General features: G+C 33.9%; 1 protein-coding gene across 1 annotated transcript in view; it reads right to left on the bottom strand.

The window, feature by feature from the left end:
• Window positions 1–3,391: 3,391 nt before the first annotated feature.
• CSMD1 (CUB and Sushi multiple domains 1) overlaps window positions 3,392–24,667 on the bottom strand; it is a 1,224,748-nt gene continuing 1,203,472 nt past the window's right edge. The window contains exons 63-70 of the mRNA XM_086461528.1: window positions 23,422–23,533; window positions 22,167–22,346; window positions 20,441–20,485; window positions 15,860–16,021; window positions 14,661–14,773; window positions 13,885–13,972; window positions 7,357–7,489; window positions 3,392–3,551 (exon numbers count right to left, since the gene is read on the bottom strand). Coding sequence (XP_086317654.1) covers window positions 3,392–3,551; window positions 7,357–7,489; window positions 13,885–13,972; window positions 14,661–14,773; window positions 15,860–16,021; window positions 20,441–20,485; window positions 22,167–22,346; window positions 23,422–23,533 — 993 coding nt within the window. The remainder of the gene's footprint in view (window positions 3,552–7,356; window positions 7,490–13,884; window positions 13,973–14,660; window positions 14,774–15,859; window positions 16,022–20,440; window positions 20,486–22,166; window positions 22,347–23,421; window positions 23,534–24,667) is intronic.

Genomic DNA, 24,667 nt, shown 5'->3' with positions numbered 1-24,667 from the left:
CACAGGCTATATTACAATCTTTTATAGTATTTATTTTTTTGCCAAAGAGAATACTGTTTATTTTTAACAGGCCACTTTAATATTAATACATGTGTAATAGGATCAGAACTGAAAATCAGCTAAAGATGGTAAATTTTACATTATTGGGAAAATTACAATTTTTTTGTATTGTAAAAACATTTATTTTTAACAATTTACCTACATTAATCAAAAAAGTACAGCATATTTAATAATTTTACAAATTCTTCATAAAAAATATATCTCTGTACAAAAAGTTCTTTTGCACCTACTTCATGTCACAGCAGCATGTAGTGAAATGGCAGAATGAAATACTGGGAATGAAAATTAGATTGACTTGATCATAATGTTGCCGTTCTTCCCCCCCCACCCCCCCCCCCTTACCCTCCCACCTATTTTTTTTTTTTTTTAATAACAGCTTTTCTTTGTTTACAAAATATTTTACACAAGAAAAAAAATTATTGCAGCTAGCCTGGAGAAAGGCAAGATGTGTGATACAAGCAGCAGTTTTTAACAGCTTTGAAGCACATAACCTGTTTTTTAAAAAAAATATATAGCATGTATTATTAGCCCATCATAATGATCTGGTCAACACTGGGAGAAAAGTCTTCTGCATATACCTCAGAAAGCAGATTTCCTGGCTGCCATTACCTGGTCACTGCACAACATTTTAAGAGTCTTATTCTGATGAAGCACCATATGTAAGTGCATGCATACACAGCCCTAAAAATAACTTCAGGAGAGAGAGATCCAACCTGAACAGAAGACTCAAACATAGTGGAGAAGGAGAAGCATTTGAAGGATGTGGACAGAACTGATAACACTACGAGAACTTTCTTTTACTTGGGTTCCAGTGTGAAGCTCCTGTTTAATCAACACTCCAAAATATCTCAGGAAAATTTGTCAGTGTACCCCAATTTTGAGTGTCTCTGATCAAAGAACACTCACTCAGCATAAACACTCCTTATATAACCTCCCCAAAATGAACCACTGGATACAGGATTCACAGGATTTGGGCTCTCTAACACAAAATATCAAATAATTTAACTATTTTCTGGGTCCTTTCTTCCAATACATTCCTTGGTGGTCATAGTGAGATAGGTCACTGAAGAATACACTGTAAGGGCAGGGGTAGAAAACATCCGCAATAGCTACTTAGCTTGTTTTCAATAATCCATTTTTTTACTGCCATCGCCACTACAGAATGATTTCCAAAGCAGTAATGTCAATTTTGAACACCTGTCAAAAACTTTAATCACACAACAGCTTCCCTCCCTGGCCCACTGTTCCTACAGAAGCTCTTCATTTGCAGAGAGACTTCCTCTACATGGGGGAGGATCAGGACAACAACTTTGATCAGATGACTTTGTTCTTTCTCAGGACAGGTAAAGGGCTCTGAGATGTGACAGAGAAATGAAACTTACTGCACAAAAACCTCAGAAACAAACAAAAAAGCAAGCCAAAAATTACTAACAAAATGAACAAGGAACTGACTGGAAAGGATTATTTATTCAATTTTCTTCAGAGTTTCTTACTCATATGAAGAATATAACAACTGGATGCCCTACAATACTGTATTATATTGCTGGTATTTTTCATCTAATAGATGTAGAGTTGTTAAGCTGACCAAGGGTTACCTTTGAAATTTTCTTTGCGTTCTGCAACATTAGCTGAAAAACCTGTTATTTGGCTTACATTACCTTTTTGTTATGTCTATAACAGCCAAACCTACACACATATGAAGTTCAGGAACATTTTTCTACAGTTTTTGATACCAACTGGACATTAGGACAGTTCGAAATTCAGAAGACTAAAACAAAACAACAACAACAAATCACAACCCTGAATTTTAAAGAAAAGCAAAGCAACTTTCCTGGTTTCTGAGCTCAACATGTATGACTAAAATTATATCTTGCTTCATTATTTCCTGTAATTTCCTAATTTTAGAATCAATTTAATTAATCTGCCCAATGGCATTTTTTGTTTGTTTGTTTATTTTCATTCAATAAAACCTCTAATTCTAAGCAAATGTTAATGATTTACTCAACCATTCATATTTACAAACGTCAAGCTTTCTTTGTCAAACTGTGTAAGTACAAAAGCAGTAAGCAGTGTGTTTAAAAAATCTGAAAAGAAACAAAGCAAAGATAGATAAATATTTCTCTTTGTTCAAAGTAGAAACTGAATGACAGCTTGTTATAGACAATTTGCACTGGGTTTACATATGCTACTGTAATGTGTTTTAGTTCCACATAACATCAGAAAATGATGTCATATTACAGGAAAAAATGGAAAAAAATGCAAAAGGGAAGACTGTATTATGAGCAGAGGCTCACAGGCTTTATGAGCTATCTAAAATAAATTACTATTCACATTTGTACATGGCAAGCAGCAATAGCTGCTAACCCCCCTGCTGTTAAATAGTATGATACTGACAATGGTGATTGATGACTGATTTCAGAAGAAAACAATACTGGCAATGAAAATTTCATAGAAATGGGTTCTTGTTCTGGCTGAATGTCTCCAGTGACTTGTAATCATGTTTACAAAGAAATTTAGTAAAAAATTGACAAAAGAAATATTGTCCTCTATCGCACAAGATTTTAACTGGTGCTAAGCATGGGGGTCATAATTTAATATTCCAAGTAAATTTATTGTGGAATGTTTCGCTTGGCAAAGAGTGAGTGAATGTCTATATACAATGGACAGTGTGTAGAAACCCTGTATATTTTTACCAGTATCTTACTCATTCATCCATAACACTCTAGTGCAAAAAAAATTGTGCATTAACATTTTGCAATATAACGGCTGATTGGGAAATTGGCAAACTGCCCTATGTATGAGATACACTGTAAGTTTCTTTAATTTTAGCAAGATTTCAATGGTAAAGCATTTGCAGGTGTACGCAACCTCAAGGAAGTTTGTCTTCTTCAAGAGAGAGCTTTATTTCTTCAGAATATTCCTGGGGATAATCTGTGGTGCTATCATTTGTCACAGTACTCAAAGGATTTATCCAAGTGCCCAGAAGAATGCATTGAAAGGCATCCAGCCACATACAAATATGAAAGTCTGAGGCATTAAATATGACAAATTGGCATGACTCGGCAGTCTTCCTTAAAGTGTGCCTTGATTTGAAGCAGATGCAGCCAGGCATTTTGATCCAACTTTAAGATGAAAAAATATTCTTTGTCTGATCCCCAGAAGACTGACACATTTTTACCAGAAAATGTAGCTGCATGTAGGCTGACAGAAGATGTTAAAGATTACAGCAGCAAAGCCAAGAGAAGAAGGGAAACTGGTATATGGCACCAAAGGAATTACTGCTTGTCCATCAGAGGTATGGCTATGAATCAGTCATATTGGGCACTGAAGGCTATACCACTGTACAAACTGTGTTCAGAGTCGTATCAAACCTCACAGCCTTTGCCTCTGTGGGTTTTAAGTTTGTGTCATACATGGGATTTTCAAATGAAGCCTGTCCATTACTGTTTTCGTGTCCAGCATACCCATTGTACTGTACTTTTGGTCTTGTTCTGGGAAAAAAAAAGACAGGAAATTGCCATTAGTAACTCTTAAAAATAAACATTCTACAATCATTGCAAGTTTTGTCTATAATGTTTCCATCCTGTCTATACAAGTTGCATGACTGCCTACAAGTGATAAAAGAAGACCCATAAAGGATGTTACGGGGACCTAAAAAGCAAGAGAAATCTGTCTGGAAGTTATTTTCCATGGCATGAGGAGAAGAAAATGAATTCTTAACAGGCAAACTGATGCTACAAAGCACAGAGACAGTGTAGGTGAAATATAGGTATGTATTTTCCATTAAAAAATGTCAAAAGAATTACAATTTCATAGCTTATTAGTGCCAAAATTGGCAGCCCAAGTAAAACAATGTACCAGAAAAGTACAAACAAAAGAAAAGTTGGAACTGATTACATTTATAGTATTTTCTGTCAATAGTAACAATTATATTTTTTATGTGATATTTTCGGTTTTAGATTGGTAGTTGTACCACAAAAGAATACTTACTTGGAGTTTAAACACTCCAGTTTTACTAAATTAACACCTTACCAATTTCCAAATATATATCCTTGTCTTTCTAAAGTGTTGCTATTAATGTCAAAAATACAGTAGCATCTTTAATTGGTGAATTTAATTTGAACACCATCAAGCATATTCTAATTGATTTTCTTGGAGAGTTTGGATTTTACCCACACTAATTTTTACAGTATAGCTAGGAAGGCAACTGGACCATCTGTGCAAATGCTCTGATGAAGATCAATACAAATCGCGAATTTAAAAAACTTGGAGTAGATGACTAAGTGTACACAGAAAGATGAGAGTAAGTGGCTCCTAATTAATCCTTTTGATAGCATCTTGGGTTTTAGATAACAACCACAGACTTTCTTGCCTCAGATATTTTCAAGCAGAGGTACAGTGAACGTTTTAGTATTTTGCTGCTATCAGCTGTTTATTACTGTTCCAGAGCAGGAATTTAGCATTGCACCACTGAAGTGCTGTAACTGGTCTCCTGGGTGCTACTAAATCTAAGTTAGTGCAAAGTCATCCAGCATAGCTTCAATCAGTCAACTCTTGCACTGACAGCAAGTGTCCAGAATATGTTGCACTGCTAGTGGCAGTAACCTTCAGATAAGGGTCAGTAATTTCGGTTATTCCAGATATATCTGCCATAGCATGCTTGCTTACCTCCATAAATACTTCCAGCAATGAACACTACTAAATACCTTGACAGAGATTTTTATGTCTAAACATATATAATCAGATTGATCAAATATTAATTAATATTCACATAAATTTTGACATTTGAATATCAAAAGACACAAATCATTATCTTTCAGTAACCACTCTTCTATTTTGGGTAGTGTTTTACCACCATGAAGAACACATCAAAACTTAAAGGATGTTCACATTTTTATGCAAAGTTCTGTTAGAACACACTAAGCCAGTAATTAAATGAAAAAAAGAATTGTGCAGACTTTTTGATACATCTAGTAAAATTATACCCTATTATATCATATTTTACTACTTCAACCTTAATTCTCTTAGCATATCTAAAGAACTATGTAAAGAAGGTTCAGTATATATTTTTAGACATCTAATTGAAACAGGGCAAGAGACTTAATGGAGTGCAAAATGTAGATGCTTGGTGCTTAATAATTGTAAAACAATTTAGAAAAGAATCTCATGATAAAACTTCAGAAAAAGTTACTTGCAAATCAGACTCTTTTTTTAGAAAATTATTTTGTTTTGGATAGTGGATAGGCAAAACTATCACTGGAAAAATGCCAGTAGTTGACAACCTACAAATAATTCTGTTACACGTAAATATGTCTTTTTCTGCATATTTTCATTTTCAAAGTAACAAAAATGTTTAGAAATCTTAACTAGGAGCTTTCCTAAGTGTAAGTAATTAAATATATTTTAATTTTGTTCAGAAAGACTAAGATGCTGTCTTCATTCCTGAAGCAACCCCTGTCTGTCAGATAAAAGGTACAGAAACTGTGTGAAAAGGTTCGACAACCCTGGTTCTAATGAGATGATATTAATATGACATAGGCACAGCAAAAACATCCATAAAATCGTCCCCCAAGAAGACCTTCTAATTCTCTGATATAGAGAGCGTCTAGGGGCATAACTACTATCACATCACTGTGAAAATTTCATGTTGTTTTTCTGGTCATTAAGGTAATTTGATGAAAGTCCATTTAAAAGTCACAGATTCTCTTCTCTTTCCTTTGGAACATGCTTTGTTTTGAAGAGAATAAAGGTGACCTAAAGTTATATTACATCAGTACTCAACTTGCTAATTTTCTGATAACAATTTGACACAGATAACCCCTCTAAATACTGTGGTTTAATGGAAGAAATTGTTTGAAAATATATAAAAGGAAGAATACTCTTTGAAAGATTAAGTTATGAGTAACATTTCCTTTTCCAAGTGCCTTATGCATTTAAACTAGAATAAGATAGGCAGAACTCCAATGCTGCACCAGCAGTACAATAAACATCAGGATTACAGCTGCTCATCTGAAGACTAAGTTTTATCTCTCAAATACATTTATACTTCTAGTAAATAGAAAACAGAACCTCCACTGCTCATGTAGAACATAACAAACTTCATAGAATAAAGAGTAAAATGTACACCTCTATCACAATACAGTTTTATTAAATTTTTCTTCGCGTTTGCCTCATCTTTCTAAGAGCAAAGTGACAGCGATGTTCCTCTATATTCCATCGCTTCACCTGATCTGAATGCCTGTGCTTTAATGCTGCTGTTTAGGTTCCTCCCACTGCAGAACAAGCTATCTGAGTATGCAGATCTGTAGGCATTAGAAAGGCATCTTAAAATAACACGTTCTGAGACAGAATTCACATCTCTTCCTGAGCAGTTTTTCAACAAAACGTTATATTACATTTCAGGATATGTATCATTTTAACTGGAGTTCACAAGTTGAAGCCCCATTGCAATTTCTTTTTCCCAAATCATCTAATGTTGAGGTAGGTAGACAGCCCAGTCCAACATAGGGCAACAGTGGACTTCAGTTTGTTTATGTGATTTCTCACAATTATGAAATACTCTTGGTATCATGATTATAGAACAAAAAGTTTTAAAATCATATTGTTGAAAATCAACATTTCTGTTAAATGCCATTTTGCAAACTGCAAATAACACGAGGTCAGAGAGTGTTGTAGCTCAATACAAAACAAGAATTGTTCCAAAAAGCTTTAACCAAATAGAGCTCAGAACGAACAAACATATAAAAGATGCATAGCTATCAGCTTTTAAACCAAAATTAAGACAAGATGGTTGGATTTATTCTATTATCAAATGACATATAAAAGTTTCATATGAGCTGAAGTGCTGACAATTCTAGTAGTATCTACTAGCTTATTCAGCATGTACTGTAAGTAGTCTCATTATGGGCTGTTCCCTCATGGGATTTATGGATTTTTCAGCTTGTATAATTAATACTTATAAGTATTTTGAAAAAAGCAGCATACATTCAATTTAATAAAACATTAAAACGAAAAAAATAAAACACGTGACCTGAGATTTCAATCTGATTCAGCCTAATGAACCAAGAAGGTTGATAGGTCTTTGGTTCTTACACAGTGATTCATTTTTCTAATTGTTCACCATTAAGAACTGCCCTGCACTGAACACCTTCACGGGTACACTGAGTAATATTTGTCCTTTTAGAGTAAAGATATTCTTGAAAGCTTTAGCATTGTGTTCTCTAGTTACACCTACTTACTTATCAAAATTAAAACAAAAAGCTTATTAAGTTACGGATTAAATAACATTTACAATACCTGTGTTTGTAGAGGTAAAATGCAAACCCTGATAATATTAGAGCAAAGAATGGTACCAGGATGGCAGCTGCGACAGAACTGCTGTTTGTACCATAATAGTGATTTGAAAGGTCTGTGTCTGCACTTAAAGGACCTGAAATGAAACAAAAAGGGCAGAAATAAAATTCCTATGTTTTCTGTCTCACAGTTCTCTTTTTATTCAAGAATGAAAGAAAATTGTGTCTTGATAAAATAATTCTAATTAAAAACATGAAATAAATAGCATGCAGTATCATCGTATAAATCTTGATAACACTACTTAATAAGGTATCAACGAGGATTAAAATTATTTGAAAGCAGCATTTGGCAAGTAAAATAATTATGAACTATAGCTCTCATGATTCACTAATTTAAGAAATTTAAGGCATATAACTTCTGCAAAGAAAAAATTATTAATACTGCAAAAAGTATTCTATGCCTGCGGTCTTAATAATCAACTTCGAAACAAGAAGCAATGCAAGACCACGTCAAACATGGAAAAGGAACAGAAAACTGAGGTAACTGCTATTAACCACAATGGTTCTGCTTGGCTCAATAGCACTCCCAAGTCTGTGCACCTATATGCATGTCCTGGCTGCTTTACAACCCGCCTTTAGGGGTGAGGAATGAGCATATTTTAGAGCCTCTGGCAGCTGTGCTTAAACTGGGATAAAACTGAGGTGCAGAGAATGCAAAGGCAGTCTCCTGTGGCACGGCCTCGCTGGGTTCCTGTTGTGGGCAAATAGACAACCCAGACTGTAAGGCATTCTGCAGAACCCATTTTTCCATCAGTATAAAGAGCAACATTGTTAAATTGCTTAAATAGGTGGCCAAATTGACAATTCAAATTGTGAAGGATGAAAAATAATTTTACAGTTAAAAATACAGAAAATTTTTGTAGAAAAAAAGATTATTTTGAGACCCAACTCCATGTTGCCAGTTTGAACTCACAGCTCTTCAGACAGCAATACATAGATCTTATACAAGGAGAATAGACCAGGACAGAGGGAAAGTGCAGCAAGGATGGCACTGGGACAGATATCTGTGCTTGATATTCTGGGATATTTTTGCTGATGCTAGAAGAGAAGAATAGGAGACACTGCTGTTTACCACTCAGAAGTGCTCCAACCCACTAGTACACACTGTCTCAAACACCAAACCTTCCTCATTGATGGCAACAGCATCAATCAGTCTTTTTAGGACTCTAGCACAGACCACTTACATAGCAAAGACACGGCCATTGTGCTGCTTTTAGCAGTATACTAGAATATTTTAAAAAGTTGCAAAACTGAGAAAGAAGCAAACAATTCTCCTATGATTTCTTACAGTTCAAGCTCAATGCAAAATAGGAATGAGGTAAGTTTTTGTTTTGTTAGATATTTTTAAAACTTAGATGTTGCAATTGCTAATATTATAATACATTTTATGCAATTCATTTTACAAAATGTATTAAATTCAAGGAATTAATTTAAATTCCCTTTAAAATTAAGACAGCCCCCCTAGAAATTTAAGTATTACCAGATTTGATCACTAAACATGAAAAATACTGTACTTCAACATGTTTCACTGCCTTAATCTTCTGTCACATTTCAGACTTCTGTCTATGCTTGTCTGCAGAACCAGAGAAGGCAAACCTCTTCAAATTAATAAACCTACTACAGTGCTAGTTGTGATCATGTTATGAGCTTCCTCATACTACTGTGGAGTATCTTAATTAACATTGAACTGTTTTAGAGTAGAACCAGTGTATTATAAAAATCTTTGGACTTTAGTAATCCAATATTTGTCCCAACACTCAAGGTGTGGAAGGCTTTTTGGCATGATTTTACGTATTTGTGTTGTATTGCACATTTACTGGACAATCTAAATTAATGACAGATAGAATCCACAGTTAAGAAAAGTTTAAGAAATGCTAATTTAAATGCTCCTTTGAATTTTTTATTGGTTAGAAAAAGTGATAGAAGTTAAAAAAACTGCATGCAGTTTATCACTGTCTTCATCCTTTACTGTCACAATCCCCAGCTGTTTTTCCAATTATTTTGAGTAATTAATAAAAAATATGGTAACAATCATATTCACTGCAGTCAGCTTATACTCAAAAAAAAGAAAATTAATATTCTAACTCTTGTTTAAAATTCCAACCAAGTACTGAAACAAAGAGAAATTTGTATGATCAACAAACTCTTTATATGTGAAAGCTACTACTCTGGCACATATGATAGATATATTTTAATGTATAAGTAATATGAAAATTATAAAATATCTAATCAGAATTCAGCTAAAAGAAAACAGTCGTTTGAAATTAATAAAAACCAATTCTTAGTAAGAAGATTTGGCATGGAATTTTTAAAAAAATTAAATACAATTTTTTTTTGTGTAACAACATTTAAAACTAGGCACAAATTTACATTTAGATAATGTCTTTCTAAGTTACCTCTGTTTGATAACTGAGTCACATTAAATACTTAGTACTCAAAACTCCTTTTAGAGATAATTGAATATTCTATATCTCTCATTTTCTAAAGTACCATATTTACGGTAACCAAGCTTGAAAATTTTAAGTGAAGTTTACAAGATTTAATTGGCATTGGAGAAGTGTTGACCAGCTTCAGACTGTGCCTTAGGTGTGCTTTTCATTACGGAAGAGAAACTTTGCTGCAATTCTGTATAATTTTAATTTATTCATGTATGAGACTCAATATAAGTTCAACCGTCTTGTTTACTTATTACAATCATTTTCAGAGCTGTTTGTGATTAAACATATCCTGACATGAATTTTGTATTTCTTCTGACAGCATTATCATAATGAGAAATGGGAAAGCCTATTGTACTGCTCTAATTTACATATTGATTGCCACCACAGCTAAAACTGGAAAAGTGGGAATATCTGCACACTAATAGCTGGGGTGTGTGGGGAGCAAAAGATAGTCTGGTTCACTTTTCATTTAAAAAGCCATACTTTGTCACTGGGAAACATGTTATTTAATAGAGGGATATTCAGTAAGATTATAAATGTTTTTTAAACATTTCACAGAATAACGGGGGTTTCTTCAGCCTTCTAAAACCAGCAGCTGTCAGGTGTAGTTCAAATTGTGATAATACACAGTGAAGTCATTATTGCGCAAACTGTGTACTTCTACCCTTTAGATGGTTACTGAGTTTTCTCCTTTATACATACTAGAAAATAATACTTTTTGTAAGAAAAGCACTTTTTTATAATTGTTTTTAGCACTTCTTTGTAACTGTTTTGAGCTTTCAGATGCCTAGCTCCTGTAACTCCTAGTCCAGGGAGTCTGGCACTGATATAGCATGGCTAAATTCTACTATAAGAACTGCTGTTGAAGTGGGAGAAAGTATGACAGTGAAAGCCATGCAAGATAAGAAAAGAATTACAGGTAAAAGTGTAAATTCTCAGACAAGGATGGTTAGCAGCGCAAGGATTTAAGAGAAAAAATACTGACAAGGAAAGCAAGTCAGAAGCTTCCAAGGGGGAAGAGAGGCTGGACCTTCTTCACTTGACTAATAACTGCCCGATAGCAAAGACTGTTTGGGTAACATATTGGGTGTGAGAAGTGTATTAATATATAGTCTCATAGCTCATTAGTCCTAGCTATCTATTTGTGCATTAGCTAATGCACAACTATTTTGTACTCTGAAGCTGTGAGTATACTGTTTAGATGTAGAAACATCATTTCATTTCTTCATGAATGACGGAAGCTGTGTGAAATTCTCTGGAGAGGAAGGATAACACCTTTACAGAGTGAAATTTAAAATACACATGTCTCATGATGTTCAACAATTTCAAGAAATGAACATATATTTCATAGCCATTGATCTAATGTATCACAGATGCAAGTTAACTATTCATATTTCATATTTCATGTCAATATTTGTTATCTCAATCTAGATAAGCTAAAAAGGTACTCTGAAGAAATAAAAGGAAAGAGAAGTGGGTCACTGTATTTCCCCATAGGAAAGAAAAATAGGAAAATAATCATTTGGTGAAGTAAGCTTCTCTTCTCACAAAGTCCTCTTTTCATATAGTTTTAAAGGACAGTCCAGACTGGAATGAACAAGGGTGAGATTTTAGACTAAGCATCTTCTAGGAACTAGAACACGTAGTGCTGAGGCACAGGCACTCAGCAACTACAGAAACTGAACCTAGCTGCAGTCTCGCAGCCTTTAGAGACCAAGTTATTAAAATATAACAAACCAAACAAAAAGTCCTCAGCAATGACTGATTACTTGGTGGAACAGGTTAAATAATTTGGTGTCACTACTTGGGCCCCTTAAGCAGGCTCAGATACAGTTCTAATTCTTCTGGCAGACTGATAACAGAGATCTCTCTGCTGTATGGGTTATTCTCTAAGGCTACAAGCAAACAGAATTGCTTCTGAAAAAGGATAAACAGTACTCAGAAACAAAAGGTTTTTTTGTTTTCATGTCATTAAGTTCCAAGACTGGGCATATCCACTGAGCCTGGCCTTTCTCTAGTACTGTGTAATAGGGAATTCTTCATCAAATAGACTAGTCTTTCACACTTAACCAAGTGTTTCTCAGTAAATGCTGTTCTTTGCAATATGCTTGCAGGTGAAGAATTTCGTATTACATTATGTATGCACCCCTGCATGCATAGTTTATGCATACTTCTGGCTTAGTGTAAAGGCAGCAAATAATTTAACTTCCTGAAGAAATGGAAATATGTAAAGTCTTCAGCTGGAGGACATATAAGATCATTGCCTCAGCAGAATATTCATGAACACAATTTAAAACAGATTTAAAAAACCAAAGCAAGTTATCCTTGAATATGAGAGGGTACGGACAAATATTACGACCTGTGTTGTCTGGAAATTTGCTCTGTCCTTTTAGCTCTAGGAGAACAAGCGACCTATAGAAAAGCAGTGTCTATTTAGCAATCACATAAATCTTCTAAAATAGACACTATCTGCATTTGTAGTAAGCTCTCTGCTGAAACGCCAAAGCTGAAGATGAGAAGCCCTCAGCCTAGGAATACATATGTAACTTGGACACTTTGGCTCTCATATTGTAACTCTAAACAGTGATATGGACAATGCTTTCCACTACCGTAGAATACATCCTCTGGAGAATGCTGTAACTGATGAATTGTCATTCTGCTTATTCTTAATTTCACTGCTAAAACACATGGATCCAAACTGTCATTAGGTAGCTGGCAAATCAAGGAGAACTTTTTCAGCCTGGCTTAAGGAAAAAAAAACCACAAAACCACATACACACCTCAAACAAAACCAACAAACCATACCCACTCTGGTTTGAGATATTAAAGGCTGCTAAAAAACAGATGTTTGAACAAGTCTTGATGTTTTACTTTTACAGTATGTTTATTAAAATCTGAAAAAAAAAGTAATTTAGATATTACAGTGATAAGGATTACATGAAAGTACAAGGCAGACAAATATTCTGCCCCACCCAAGAGTTTACTCTGAAGACTGAAATTGTATTCAGATTCAGTAATTGTCAGTTCTTGGGTTGAGACTCTGAAGAGAAAGGTTTCCAGCCCTTGTGACTAAACATATATGGTACTTTGAGAGGTGGCCAGGATAAGCAAATCCATAGCATAACTGCTTATTACAGCAGTTAATAGAGCAAAGAAATATAAGGGAGATTTGGCAGAACTTTAAAGGGCATTGGGTACAGCATCAATGAAAACAAGCCATATCGGAACCAAGGCAATTTATAAAATGTTAGTACAGTTGGCTACAGATATATTGGCTAGGCTGTCTCCTCTTCCTGGCTGAGTACTCTGCTGTATATATACCATGCTTTGACCACTCTGCAGTAGTTCCAGGATAAGAAAATGCAGATGTCTACACTTGGAATTTGCCAAAACTATTTCACAAGTAAATAGTTCATGAATAAATGTCTTATTAGTTTTTACGAAAAAAATATTTTATAAGTGAAATAACTAGTTTTTAACCAGCTGCTGGAGCACTTGAGTCTGTAGCTGTAACATATACCTCAGTCACTCATTTCATATTTTTGACAGCAAAGTAGAATTCTATCTAAATCACATACATTCTGAAAACATCCACCAGCAACAAGCTCTCTCCAAATAACACTATTAAAATCAGTGTTGATTCTGTCCTTCCAATTTCCTATATGAGTCTGACTGCAGTTTATACATTTGAGCAGAAAATGTCTTTGCATTGTTTTTGCATTGCATGACACCCCTGTTACTTTCAAAAAGACATTCACAGAAAAGCAAGCAGTTTCAATGGGTTTGTCTTTAAGAGCATTCTGTAGTCATCTTATTAGGTTGCCATACTGGAAGGTATGAGAGAGTAACATGTTAAGCAGAATTAAGATGGGATTTGAACTGTGTATTTCAAACATGCATATTACACTATACTTTATCATACTAATGGCATGAAATAAACATTTGCTTCAGCTAGATAGCTGAGTCATTTGTTGAATTCAGTCTTATGAGACCCCAAATGATAATACACAATAAAGCTCTACAAATGTATATACCTTGTCTTTGGAGCATAAATTTTCCAAAGTCTTTTCCATGTATATCACCTTGATAGGTAAAAACACCTCTTTCAAGCCCTGAGGATACCTAGAATATGTTGAAACAAAAGAAAGATTTCTGAAACAAATAAATAAGAATGTTTAGCTATTTGTTTTTCTAACTTAGACATCTGGAGCCCAGATTTTCACTTTTATGCTTTAAAATATTAGTGAACTGTCTATGCTTATACAATAGTAATAATTTTAAGTTTGCAGCAATATTAAACAAAGTTTCAGAATAACATCTGGAATGACTTCAAAATATCTGATATATATAGCTGGGTTTTAAAGTTCTTCAGCTGGCATACATACAATTGAATTAATATACAGATATGGAAGTCCACTGAATTGCCAGATTTTAAATCGTCTTCCATAGAAAGCATCATGAGGCACAAAGGACAACTGCAAAGAGTAAAATAACATTCTTTTTCTTCAAGATTAAATGTAATTTTATTACAGTGAACTATTTATCATACCAAGAAGTACAATATTTCTAAAGGGAAAATTCCACCCTCATCTACCTTCCCCCTAGTAAACTAAAAATTCTAATGGGTGTGTGACAGATAGAAGTTTGTATACATATTTTAAAGAAGAAAAATAATGTGATCTCTATTCCGACATCTAGAGTGCTACATTCCCTATTTGTAATCTAAAAAGTTGGACAGCTATATAGGAAATCATAAATTACTTAAGACTTTAACTCAACAAGCTTTATCCACAGCAGTCTGGTTACTTACATAACCATCTAGTGCCCAGTTGTCATTTTCAGACTTGCTTACAAAAATGTCACTAGGTCCTTTAATCTGAAAAACTTTCAAGAGCAAATGGGCTTCTTCTTTCTTGTAAACACCTATTACATAAAGGAGGCAACAAATGCCTTTTAAACAATTTTTCAACCAGTTTGCTCATATATCATTTCAAAGCTAAGTATATAGATTTAGAACTAAAATATTTAGTAGAAAACATTCTGTAATAGCAGAATTTTATAACCTGGAAAAAAACCAAGCTTTAAAATGCTGTAATAACAGGATCTTATTTTACTGATTTTTTTTTTTAATTGATATCACGTCATACTTGATAACAAGATGCAAAGATTATTTTATACTGTTTAATTTTATACAAATATGGGCAAGAATATCTGTCTTTACATACAGTATTTCAGTAATTCTGAATACAGATAAATTCCTTGCCTGAAATTTTCTTGAACTAGAAAAATTTGGATTTTACTTACATCACAACAGTATATTGCTACAGTAAATATCGACAGTGTAGTGAAAGAAAACTTGCTGTTTGGCAGCCAATAACTGAAATTCTCTCTGAACTCCTGACCTTAAAAGGTATTGATTGCTGATAATGCTCTTTTCAAATATAACTGTGATCAGAGGCTAAATCAGAACTTTACAGTCAGATTAGCAGAAAGGAACGCACAATGTTGATTAATAGGTATGCATAATCACTAAGTTATTTACTGATCTGTGCCTATTTTTAATGCAGAGTAAACTTTTAATATAGTTTAATATAGTATAGCCATTATTAAGATCGTATTGTTTTAAAGCAGGAATTAACTACTATTGAATAATGGAGCTTTTAAATGGTACGGTTCTTAAAATGCCTATACACATTTCGTCTGCCACTTCAATATTACTTGGGAGTTCGACACATCAATACTATGCAACAGTCTCAGACAAAAAAACCCTATCTCAATATTTATTTGAAATGTAAGGGGAAAAATAGATGGGTGACCGCATATAAACTGACTGACATTGGTGCAGACCATTACATTAGGACATTTCCTTTTGCAAAATAAGCAGAAAAATATTTTTAGTGAAAACATAAAGCTTTTGTTTCATTTTGTGTTTGCCATAAAATACAACAGAACTGAACAGATGAAAAAAATTAAAACAACAGCTTTTTTAACACCAAATTCGGAACCTACCTGATAGTTTGAGTTGTATGTTGGATGCCTCAATGAATGTGGCATTCACTTTGCTGCTTGTAGTATTGAACCAATCAACAGTCAGAGTAGCAGGCTGTCTTTTTCCTAAATATTCATAAAACCCTTTCCACAGTGAATTTATAAAAAACACATCTGAGGGAACTAAATAAAAGTGAGCAAAAAAGAAACAAAGAAAGGAGTAAACTACAACAAAATAACAATCTTTATAGTCATACTTATGTTCTTTATTTTTTCTATTACAGCATCAATCCACTGTTCTAAGGAGGTACTATAGTAAAAATTTTACAACGGTAAAGAGAATACATCTATTGACCTTTCCACACAATTGCCTATAATATACTACACCTGTCCATTACCATATAAGTTCTTAAATAACCTCACACTTCACAGCTTGTGTGCTTCAGTGAATGTCCTCAAGACTATGAATGATAACGGACTCTTCCCCTAAAGCCCTGTAGCTTTAAGGTATGATGAAAAAAAGGAAAACTATATTCTTAAGTCAGGAATTCCTGGAAGGAAACACTCTCTTAGCCTATTCCTTTTGTTTCATGAATCTATTAAAGCAGCAGCATGTGTGATTTTCAACTGAATATCAACTAAATATTCAATTGAATTCACTGAATTCCAGATATAGTTTAGCACAAGTGTTTCATCAGTCATTTTTTAGATTCCACATCTTTTCTCCATACAATATTACTGCACCTGTGAACAATGAAGTTGCCAGAGCAGGGAACATTTTTGGTTTAAAATACAGGTCTGTTTCTCAAAAACTACAGTTGGAATAATCTCAAGTAAAAAACTATAAAATGAAGCATGAATTACAGGAAGAAATATATGTATTTGGGTCATTTATTTTATGTTATTGGTATTTTTCCTCTATACAGATAAAATAAATTATTTACAGGTCATTAAATGTTGTATTTTAAATATTTGGCTAAATCACCAGCAGAGTAGAAAAAGACTCTCATTCAACACTATCTGTAATATTAACATTAATTACAAAGGAAATACAGAAGAGAAAAAAATTCTTAGGTGAAGATTTTATGTCAGATATATTTCAGGGTGCTAGTTGTCTTGAACATACATTTCTCCCCTGCACATGGCTATATTTCTGCCATATACTCTACTGTCATAAAATTTTGGGAAGAATTCCTTCAAACATGATGGTTTAGTTAAATGAATGTTTAAGTTGGCCAAAAGAGACCAATCCTCCTCCTGGCCAGGCAGCACTCAGTGTTTCCTTGTCCCTGTCAGACAGCTTTTGACAAGTGAAAATAGGCTTTTTTCCACCTAGTTCTAAGCTTTTTCAGCATTACAATTTACGAAGCAAAGCTCAAAGAATCAAAATAAAAGTTCATAAAAAGAACTGTTTAACCAATCACATGATATCTTGACAAAATGGCAGCCCTAGCAACTATTATAATTCACCCTTACTATCCATGACCACTACACATGATACTTGCTAAATAGCTTAAGACTGATATTAGAAGTGTTTCACACTCTTCTAACTAAACTTCTAAAATATATTATTGGATTATTTGGATTTTCTTAAACTCTGAGCACATGTAAAGGCAGCTGTCTATGTTGAAGAAAATTTATCAATGTAAGTATCCTGTGTATCTAATTAGAATAAATTCCCTGGATATTTTTGCCTCAACCTAATCACTGATTGCAAAAATGAATCAAGAAGAAACCCAGGTCAGTAACAGCATGTATTTCCACAAAACAAAGTGACAGGCAGTACATCTGGAAATCTGATGACTGATTAGCTGTTGACTGTTTCTTAATCATATTATTACACTTCTTAGTATGCATTTCATAAAGAGAAAAGATAATAACTTCTTCAGTGCTTTTTGCCTCCAAATTGTGCAAAAGCCAGAAGCAAACATTCAAGCTCAATGTGGTATGACTTGAAAACTTCAGTAGCATGTTGTCTGTACCATCACTGGATTACAAATGAGTAGAGATCCACTATATGGCTTTGAGTACAACAGCTTCAAAGAATCTTAAGTGCTCCCTTTCCAAAGCAAAACTTACTGCAGGACTAGGGCTTTACATCAGGTAACCTAAAATTAGTACTAAAAATCCGAAGCATTACATTTCTATTGGTATCTCACAGTCCTTAGAATTCATATATTTGCAGAAAATATATGCATTCTGTAAATGGCCTTTCAGACTTTTCCATATATATTTCTCATTGCTTTGCTACAAGTGACATACAGTAAACTTGAAACCTGACATTTTAAAAATATATTAAAATTATTTTTATTTGTCTTTGTTTTTAATTAGAATTGTGTGTCTGAGGCTCTTCTCATGAAGGTAAACATCTAGTATTACTGGTATGAACCTAACAGGTACTATATAAGACTTATACAGGAGCAGATACCGTACTTCTTTTGTCACATTCAACTTCTTCAGTATCTAGTTCCTCTAACCACTCTAACTGTCAATTATAGCTGTTAATCTCTGCAAAATTTTACCACTGATTCAGTATTTACAGAATTTGCACTTGCTGCAGATTGACAGAATCAGCAGGGGAAGAACATATATTTCTGCTTCCTCAGTCATGTTTTTGTAAAAGGTTAAAATACAAGTGCTGCAGTTCCATGGATGCTGTTGAGGAATCGGAGTGGCTCTGACCCAGTTCTGCTGAGCCCCTGCAATGCCCCTGCCTTTCCCACCCACATGGGCAAATGCAGAATGAGAAAAATGAACTGGATATTGTCTGTCATACTAATACTGCACCAACTGCGGATTCTCCTCAGAATGTGACAAATGGGGAAATCCATGGCCACTCATTAAAACAGCTTCCTAACTATTTTTGCAAAGATTATACAAAGCAGTGAGAACCATGGGAACCAGAGTATTGTACTTCTTGAACTTCACATAGGTAATGTGAGAATTCTTTAGTTGCAACTTATACTAAATTACAGTTTACGGTACTGCAAAAACGAGAGTTACTTTGCTTATGAAAACATTAACTCTGGCAAAAAAATAGCAATTTAATAAAAAATAATAAGCATAATCTGTATTCAGATATCCAAAGGTAGGAAATCAGAACATGAATCTATTCTGTTATAAAAACTCCAGTTTAGCAATTTTAGCTTCATTCCACTTAAAATTCAGATAGCAGCAAATGGAATTCTACCAAAAGCCAAGATAACCAGTTAAAGAAAATGCTCCAAAATACAGTGTTCTGTACTAAAAAGAATTCACAATTTTAAAAGACATAATAATAGTGCAGACTTTGTTTTCAAAAACAGTTTAAAATTTTCCTTGTTAATTACTTTCATTCGTTACACAGTTTCAGTTCTCTGCTTATTAATATTGGCATTTTCAAACAAAACATTTAATTTTTTTTTTAAAAATGCCTTTCAAACAGTACTTAGTTATCAAAAGTAGTTATAAGGGACACGATGGGGTGTGAATTGATACGGATGTTCTACATAGTTATTAAATTTGGAGACTTAGTCTGCATTTTAATTTGGCATTGAAAAAATCTGTGTGGTAGCAGATTAATCCATACCTTAGGTGTTCAGTGAGGTGAATCCTCCAATAAACGAAGACTCTATATTAATTATAATGAATGCACATTACAACCTGCTTTATTGTGAGTCTGGAGAAGTAATGCATCTGAGAAGCTTATTTATGGTTTTGTCTGACACTCTCACTAATAAACTCAGCAGGAAGGTTAATTATTAGCAGAAATACCTTTTTATCCCATCTACTCGACAGAGTCCTTCTGTGAACCGCCATGAGTGTGAAAATTAATTTTATTTTCTATGTAGCTTGCTAAAATTAAGAATATAGAGTTGCAAGATCATTTATTTGATGAAAACTCTACTCATTGTTAAATAAGTCAGTAAAAAAAATATAATTAGGCCTTTCATTTTCTGAAAATGATTGAACCTAAAAAGATCTACATCAAGGATTTCTCAGATGCATTTGTCTATTTTGTCACTGGCAGGAGGAAAAGCTTAACTGCACACACGTTTGTGAGGAGGCAAAGAAAAACAGCAGTAATGTTTTCCTTCTGCTGGTGGTCAACACAGTTTAGGAAACCCTGTCTTAGAATACCTTAAGAGTTTCCATGAAATAAAGGCCATCAAAATTTCCAAAACTGGTTTTTGTTTTTGGGGTTTTTTTGTGGTTTCTTGCAACACGCGCAATGTAAAGGGCATAACTTTGACCGAACCCAATCCCTGCAATTATAGTCTACACTCATTATAAGGCTCTCCATTATAGCAATCTCTCTGATATAAAACTACATCAACTCTGGGTTTTGTGCATATGTGCTTTATCTTTTTGGCTTGATGGTGGTTTTCTGTGCAATTCACAAAATATGTACTGTAGAAATTAAAAAAAAAAAAAGTTGTTTGGGAAAGATTTCATACAATAGGTTTTACATGGCACTTGTTATTATGAAATACCTCAACATTTATATTCCTTTGAAATGAGTAATAAAAAGTTAAATATTGGAAACAGTTTTATTATCCATAACAATCTAGGGTGTAAATCAATTTAATTTATTTAGATCTAAAACTCTTCTTGTATACAAACCTGGAGTTTTAGTTATTGTTTCATTAACTTCTCTCACTCCTTTACCTACAAGTAAAAAGACAAATTATCATTTTCATGAACATATTTGGTTGTTGTTTTTTTTTTTTAAATAGAATGCTAAAACAATGCCTGATGGATGCAATCATCTGTTATCCAATGGAGCCATGTTTCAAACAGAAATAACTGGTCTTGAATACCTCAGATGTTCAGATCTATACACTTAGACAAAACAATCAGAAAATAATTTAGGTAAACAACATTTTTACTGTGGGAAATTGTCTGGCTAGCCAAGTATTTCATACATTTAGGCCTAAAATTTTTATATCAGTCCCAGTGCTATAAAAGAGAGCCTTATAGAGGGGACAAATGCTATATCTAATTATGAATATATGTGAGTATATTAAATATAGTAAAAATTGTCTTTATAAAGATTGATACATTTATGACACAAACTAGCAAAACGCAGACAGGTGGGTTAAGATGACGAATCAGACATCATGGGAAAGGATCATAATCAGTGTCATTTGCTATCTTTATGGTACACTCAGCAGAGCTATGTCCACTGACCCCACATTAAGTTCTGGATCCATATTATTAGCCTCTTTAAAAAGTCTGATGTCCCATAGGAAGATTTGGTCTTGCATGTTCTTTTCTTTGGGAGCAGAAATTCACTGATTAAGACTGACCAAGTGCTAAGAAAGCACAAAAAGCATGGAGCACTCAAGGAGAATTATACCTAAAGACTGTAAGCCAATAAAAAAAGAATTCTTGCTTATAGAAACCTTTTCTGCTCTTTCATTATTTAAAAAAAAAAAAAAAAAATTAACAAAAACCATATAAGATAATTTATGTTGAATTATTAATTATACAGAATCCATGAAAAATCACCCTTTAGGGAACTAGAATAAGAAGGTAAATTTTTATGCATAGAACATATGTCTTGACAATGTTGAAACAAAGAAGTCTACCCATACATTAATAGAAAATCAAATATTGTTCAAATATCAAATCTATTTAGCGTTCATTAACATATTGAAATTAAATATCATGTGGCAAACATCTTTCCCATGGCATCTGACTGTTTTTCCTTTATTCACATTCCAAATATAATTTTGTTTTATTTTTCTGAATTGGGAACTTATAGCCATGTTTATGCACATGTGAAGAGTAAATTTAGCCCTCATAACTATATACCTAGAGCTACTCTAGCAAAACTGTATGATATTTACAGGGATATAAATAAAAGTGGAATCTGGTGCAAAGATGCATTTAGGTTTTTTATTTTATTGTTTATTTTTATTTTAGAAGAACTTAGAAAGCATACCTGAATGAATCTAAAAGCCAAGCTATGAAATAACTTCTTTTGTTCCTAGCGGAATATCATACATTAAACACTGAATACATTGAAAAACCCTTTAGAACTGTGACATAAACACAGTCAAAAGTAATACTTCATTTTGTTCAGGTTTTGTTTGCTGTTGTTAGGGGTAAACTTATGTATGTGTGCCTGTGCACTTAGACAGACATATTCCCAGGATTTCCTCTGTGAATTCTAGATGCTACTTTGATTTCTTTACTCTTTCTTTCATAAAGTAAAAGCTGTTGTGTCACATGCATCTTAAAACAGTAAGTGGAAAAAATTAACATTACTATATGAAACATAAATGTCAAGGGAAATAAAATCCAACCAAGTAGGGCCCAACATATCACTTGAGTAATGACTTACTTTTACAAATAGGTGATTTTCCTGTCCATTTCATATCTGGTTTACATGTCCGATGTTCTGATCCACCAGCAAGAAAAAATCCTGGCTGACAGGTATACACCAACGTATACCCTAAAGTAGGAAGATCTATCGCTTTCACATCTACATGTGCCGGTGTCTCTGGCTGCCTGCAGGCATGAGCTGCAAAGCGGTTTTTTAGAGTTAGAAAAAGTGGTGGTAAATAGTTTCAATAGAATTAGAGTATATAATTTGAAATAAATGCAAGCCAACTTACTTCCTTTTATTATGTAAACTTTGTACATCTTTAGAAACTTAAAGATCACAAAGTAGATATTACTTGTAAAAGTAACACTGAGTGTATAGTTTTATTATTGCGTGAAGATGGAAATTATATTATCATATATTGTTAAACAATACACCAAAATTAAATCACGATACCAAACAGAAAAGAGTTAAAATGAAGGAAAGCACATGCTATTGCACATGGTGCAATGACTGGTTCTGTGACCTATTGTACTGCCACAGCTTCAAGTATCACTTCCACTCAATGTTTTGAAAAGTACCGCGTAGTTATTGTGCTAAATAAATTCATCATAACTTTCAACTGAAATAAAGGTTCCACAGGAAGGTTTTGTCATAGTACACTGATTATAACAGATATGGCTGCTCAGTATGCTTCTTTCTCTGTGCTCCATGGTGTTAACTTATAAAAACCCCAAAATAACTTGAAATAGGGTAAGAATCTAGGGTAATTTTAATTAACTTTTAGTAGATCAACGTGTTTTAATAGAATAGTTATTTGATGTCCTCTAGCCCATACAGAGATATAAATACACTAATCATTTGCATACCCATGCATAGTCTAGAAAAGATGAATTTTGCTGAGTTCTAGTTTATGATTCCAAAAATATGTGCCAACAAAATAGCTCCATGCATATTTCAGGCCACTTTAAGTTCTCTATCAATCCAACACACACACAAAAAGCCTAGACTAAGTTAAAACAACCTTATGCATTGGGTTAATGAGGACAGATTTTTTGAGTAAGACTGATATAGAATTTTTGTGAACTTCATGAAAAAAACCCGCTGTATATTCTTACTTCAAATTAATATCCCAAGTATATCTTTGGTCTTAGAATAAGATATAAAAAGCATTTAAAAATACTGTTTTACTACAAATTTCCACATGCATCACTTTGTAAATCTTTTAAAACTGCACAATATTTCAACTCATTAGACAAGAAACCAGACTTACGAATGCATTCAGACTGTATGCCACTCCAAGTTAAGTTTGCAAGACACGAACGGGTGGTAGATCCCTGAATATGATAACCTTTTCTGCATCTGAAAAAGACTGTGCTCCCAACCTAAGGATCAAACCAAAATATTAGATAAAAAAGGTATCCATCACATGTAGTCAGATTCCATACCAAGACAGCAGTAAGCTACTAGAGAGATTTTTTTCAAAAATAGAAATATCCTCTTTTTACTGTTCCTAGAGTTTTTTTTAATGTGATGAAAAGTTTAAGCAATTGCTCTTTTGTAACCTTATTTCAAAACGGTAAGTGGGAAAATATTAACAAGGCTGTGCACAAAGAAAAGAACAACACTTGTACATTTCAGCTTATAAGTCAGTGTAACAGAAGCAAACTAAATGACTCAGATGTCTCTCTTTCCTGTACATCACTGCATATGGTTCGATAGAACTTGACCATAAAGTCTGTTTCAAAGGTTTCTCGTTGTGTGACTGTCCTGGTGTAGGCTTGAATAAAGTTAATTTTCTTCCTAACAGCTGGTATAGTGCTGTGGTTTGGATTCAGGATGAGAATAATGTTGATAACACACTGATGTTTAGTTGTTGCTAAGCACTGTTTATACTAAGTCAAGTACTTTTCAGCTTCTCCTACTGCCCTGCCAGCAGAGGCTGGGAGTGCACAAGAAGCTGGGAGGGGACACAGCCAGGACAGCTGAGCCAAATGAGCCAAAGGGGTATTCTGTACCATATGTCATGCCCATTGTATAAACTGGGGGGAGCTGGCTGGAGGACTGCATCCTGGGGATTGGCTGGGCATCAGTTAGGAAGTGGTGAGAAATTGCATTGTACATCACTTGTTTTTATATTCTATTATTGTTATTATTGTTATTGTTGTTGTTGTTGATGATGATGATGTTGTTGCTGTTATTTTCCCTTCCTTTCTTGTCCTATTAAACTCAATCCATGAGCTTTACTTTTTTTCCCCCAATTCTCTCCCACATCCCACGGTGGGGGAAGGGAGTGATTGGGTGGCCATGTGGTGCTTAATTGCCAGCTGGGGTTAAAGCATAGAGTGACTTGACTAAATATGTTTCTTAAAAGGAAAAAAGAAAAAGAAAAAACTATGAAGAACTGTTTCATCTTCAAATAAATTCACTAGGGAAGACTCCAGGCCACAATCTCTTACACTGCATTTCTTACTATAAACTGCCTAAGTTTCACTTGAGATGTTCAACTGGCAGAGTGA

Source organism: Leptosomus discolor, chromosome 2, assembly GCF_034619465.1.
Source record: "Leptosomus discolor isolate bLepDis1 chromosome 2, bLepDis1.hap2, whole genome shotgun sequence".
Classification (NCBI taxonomy): domain Eukaryota; kingdom Metazoa; phylum Chordata; class Aves; order Leptosomiformes; family Leptosomidae; genus Leptosomus; species Leptosomus discolor.
Note: the sequence above shows the minus strand (reverse complement) of the source record. Positions and strands in the feature narration are given on the sequence as shown.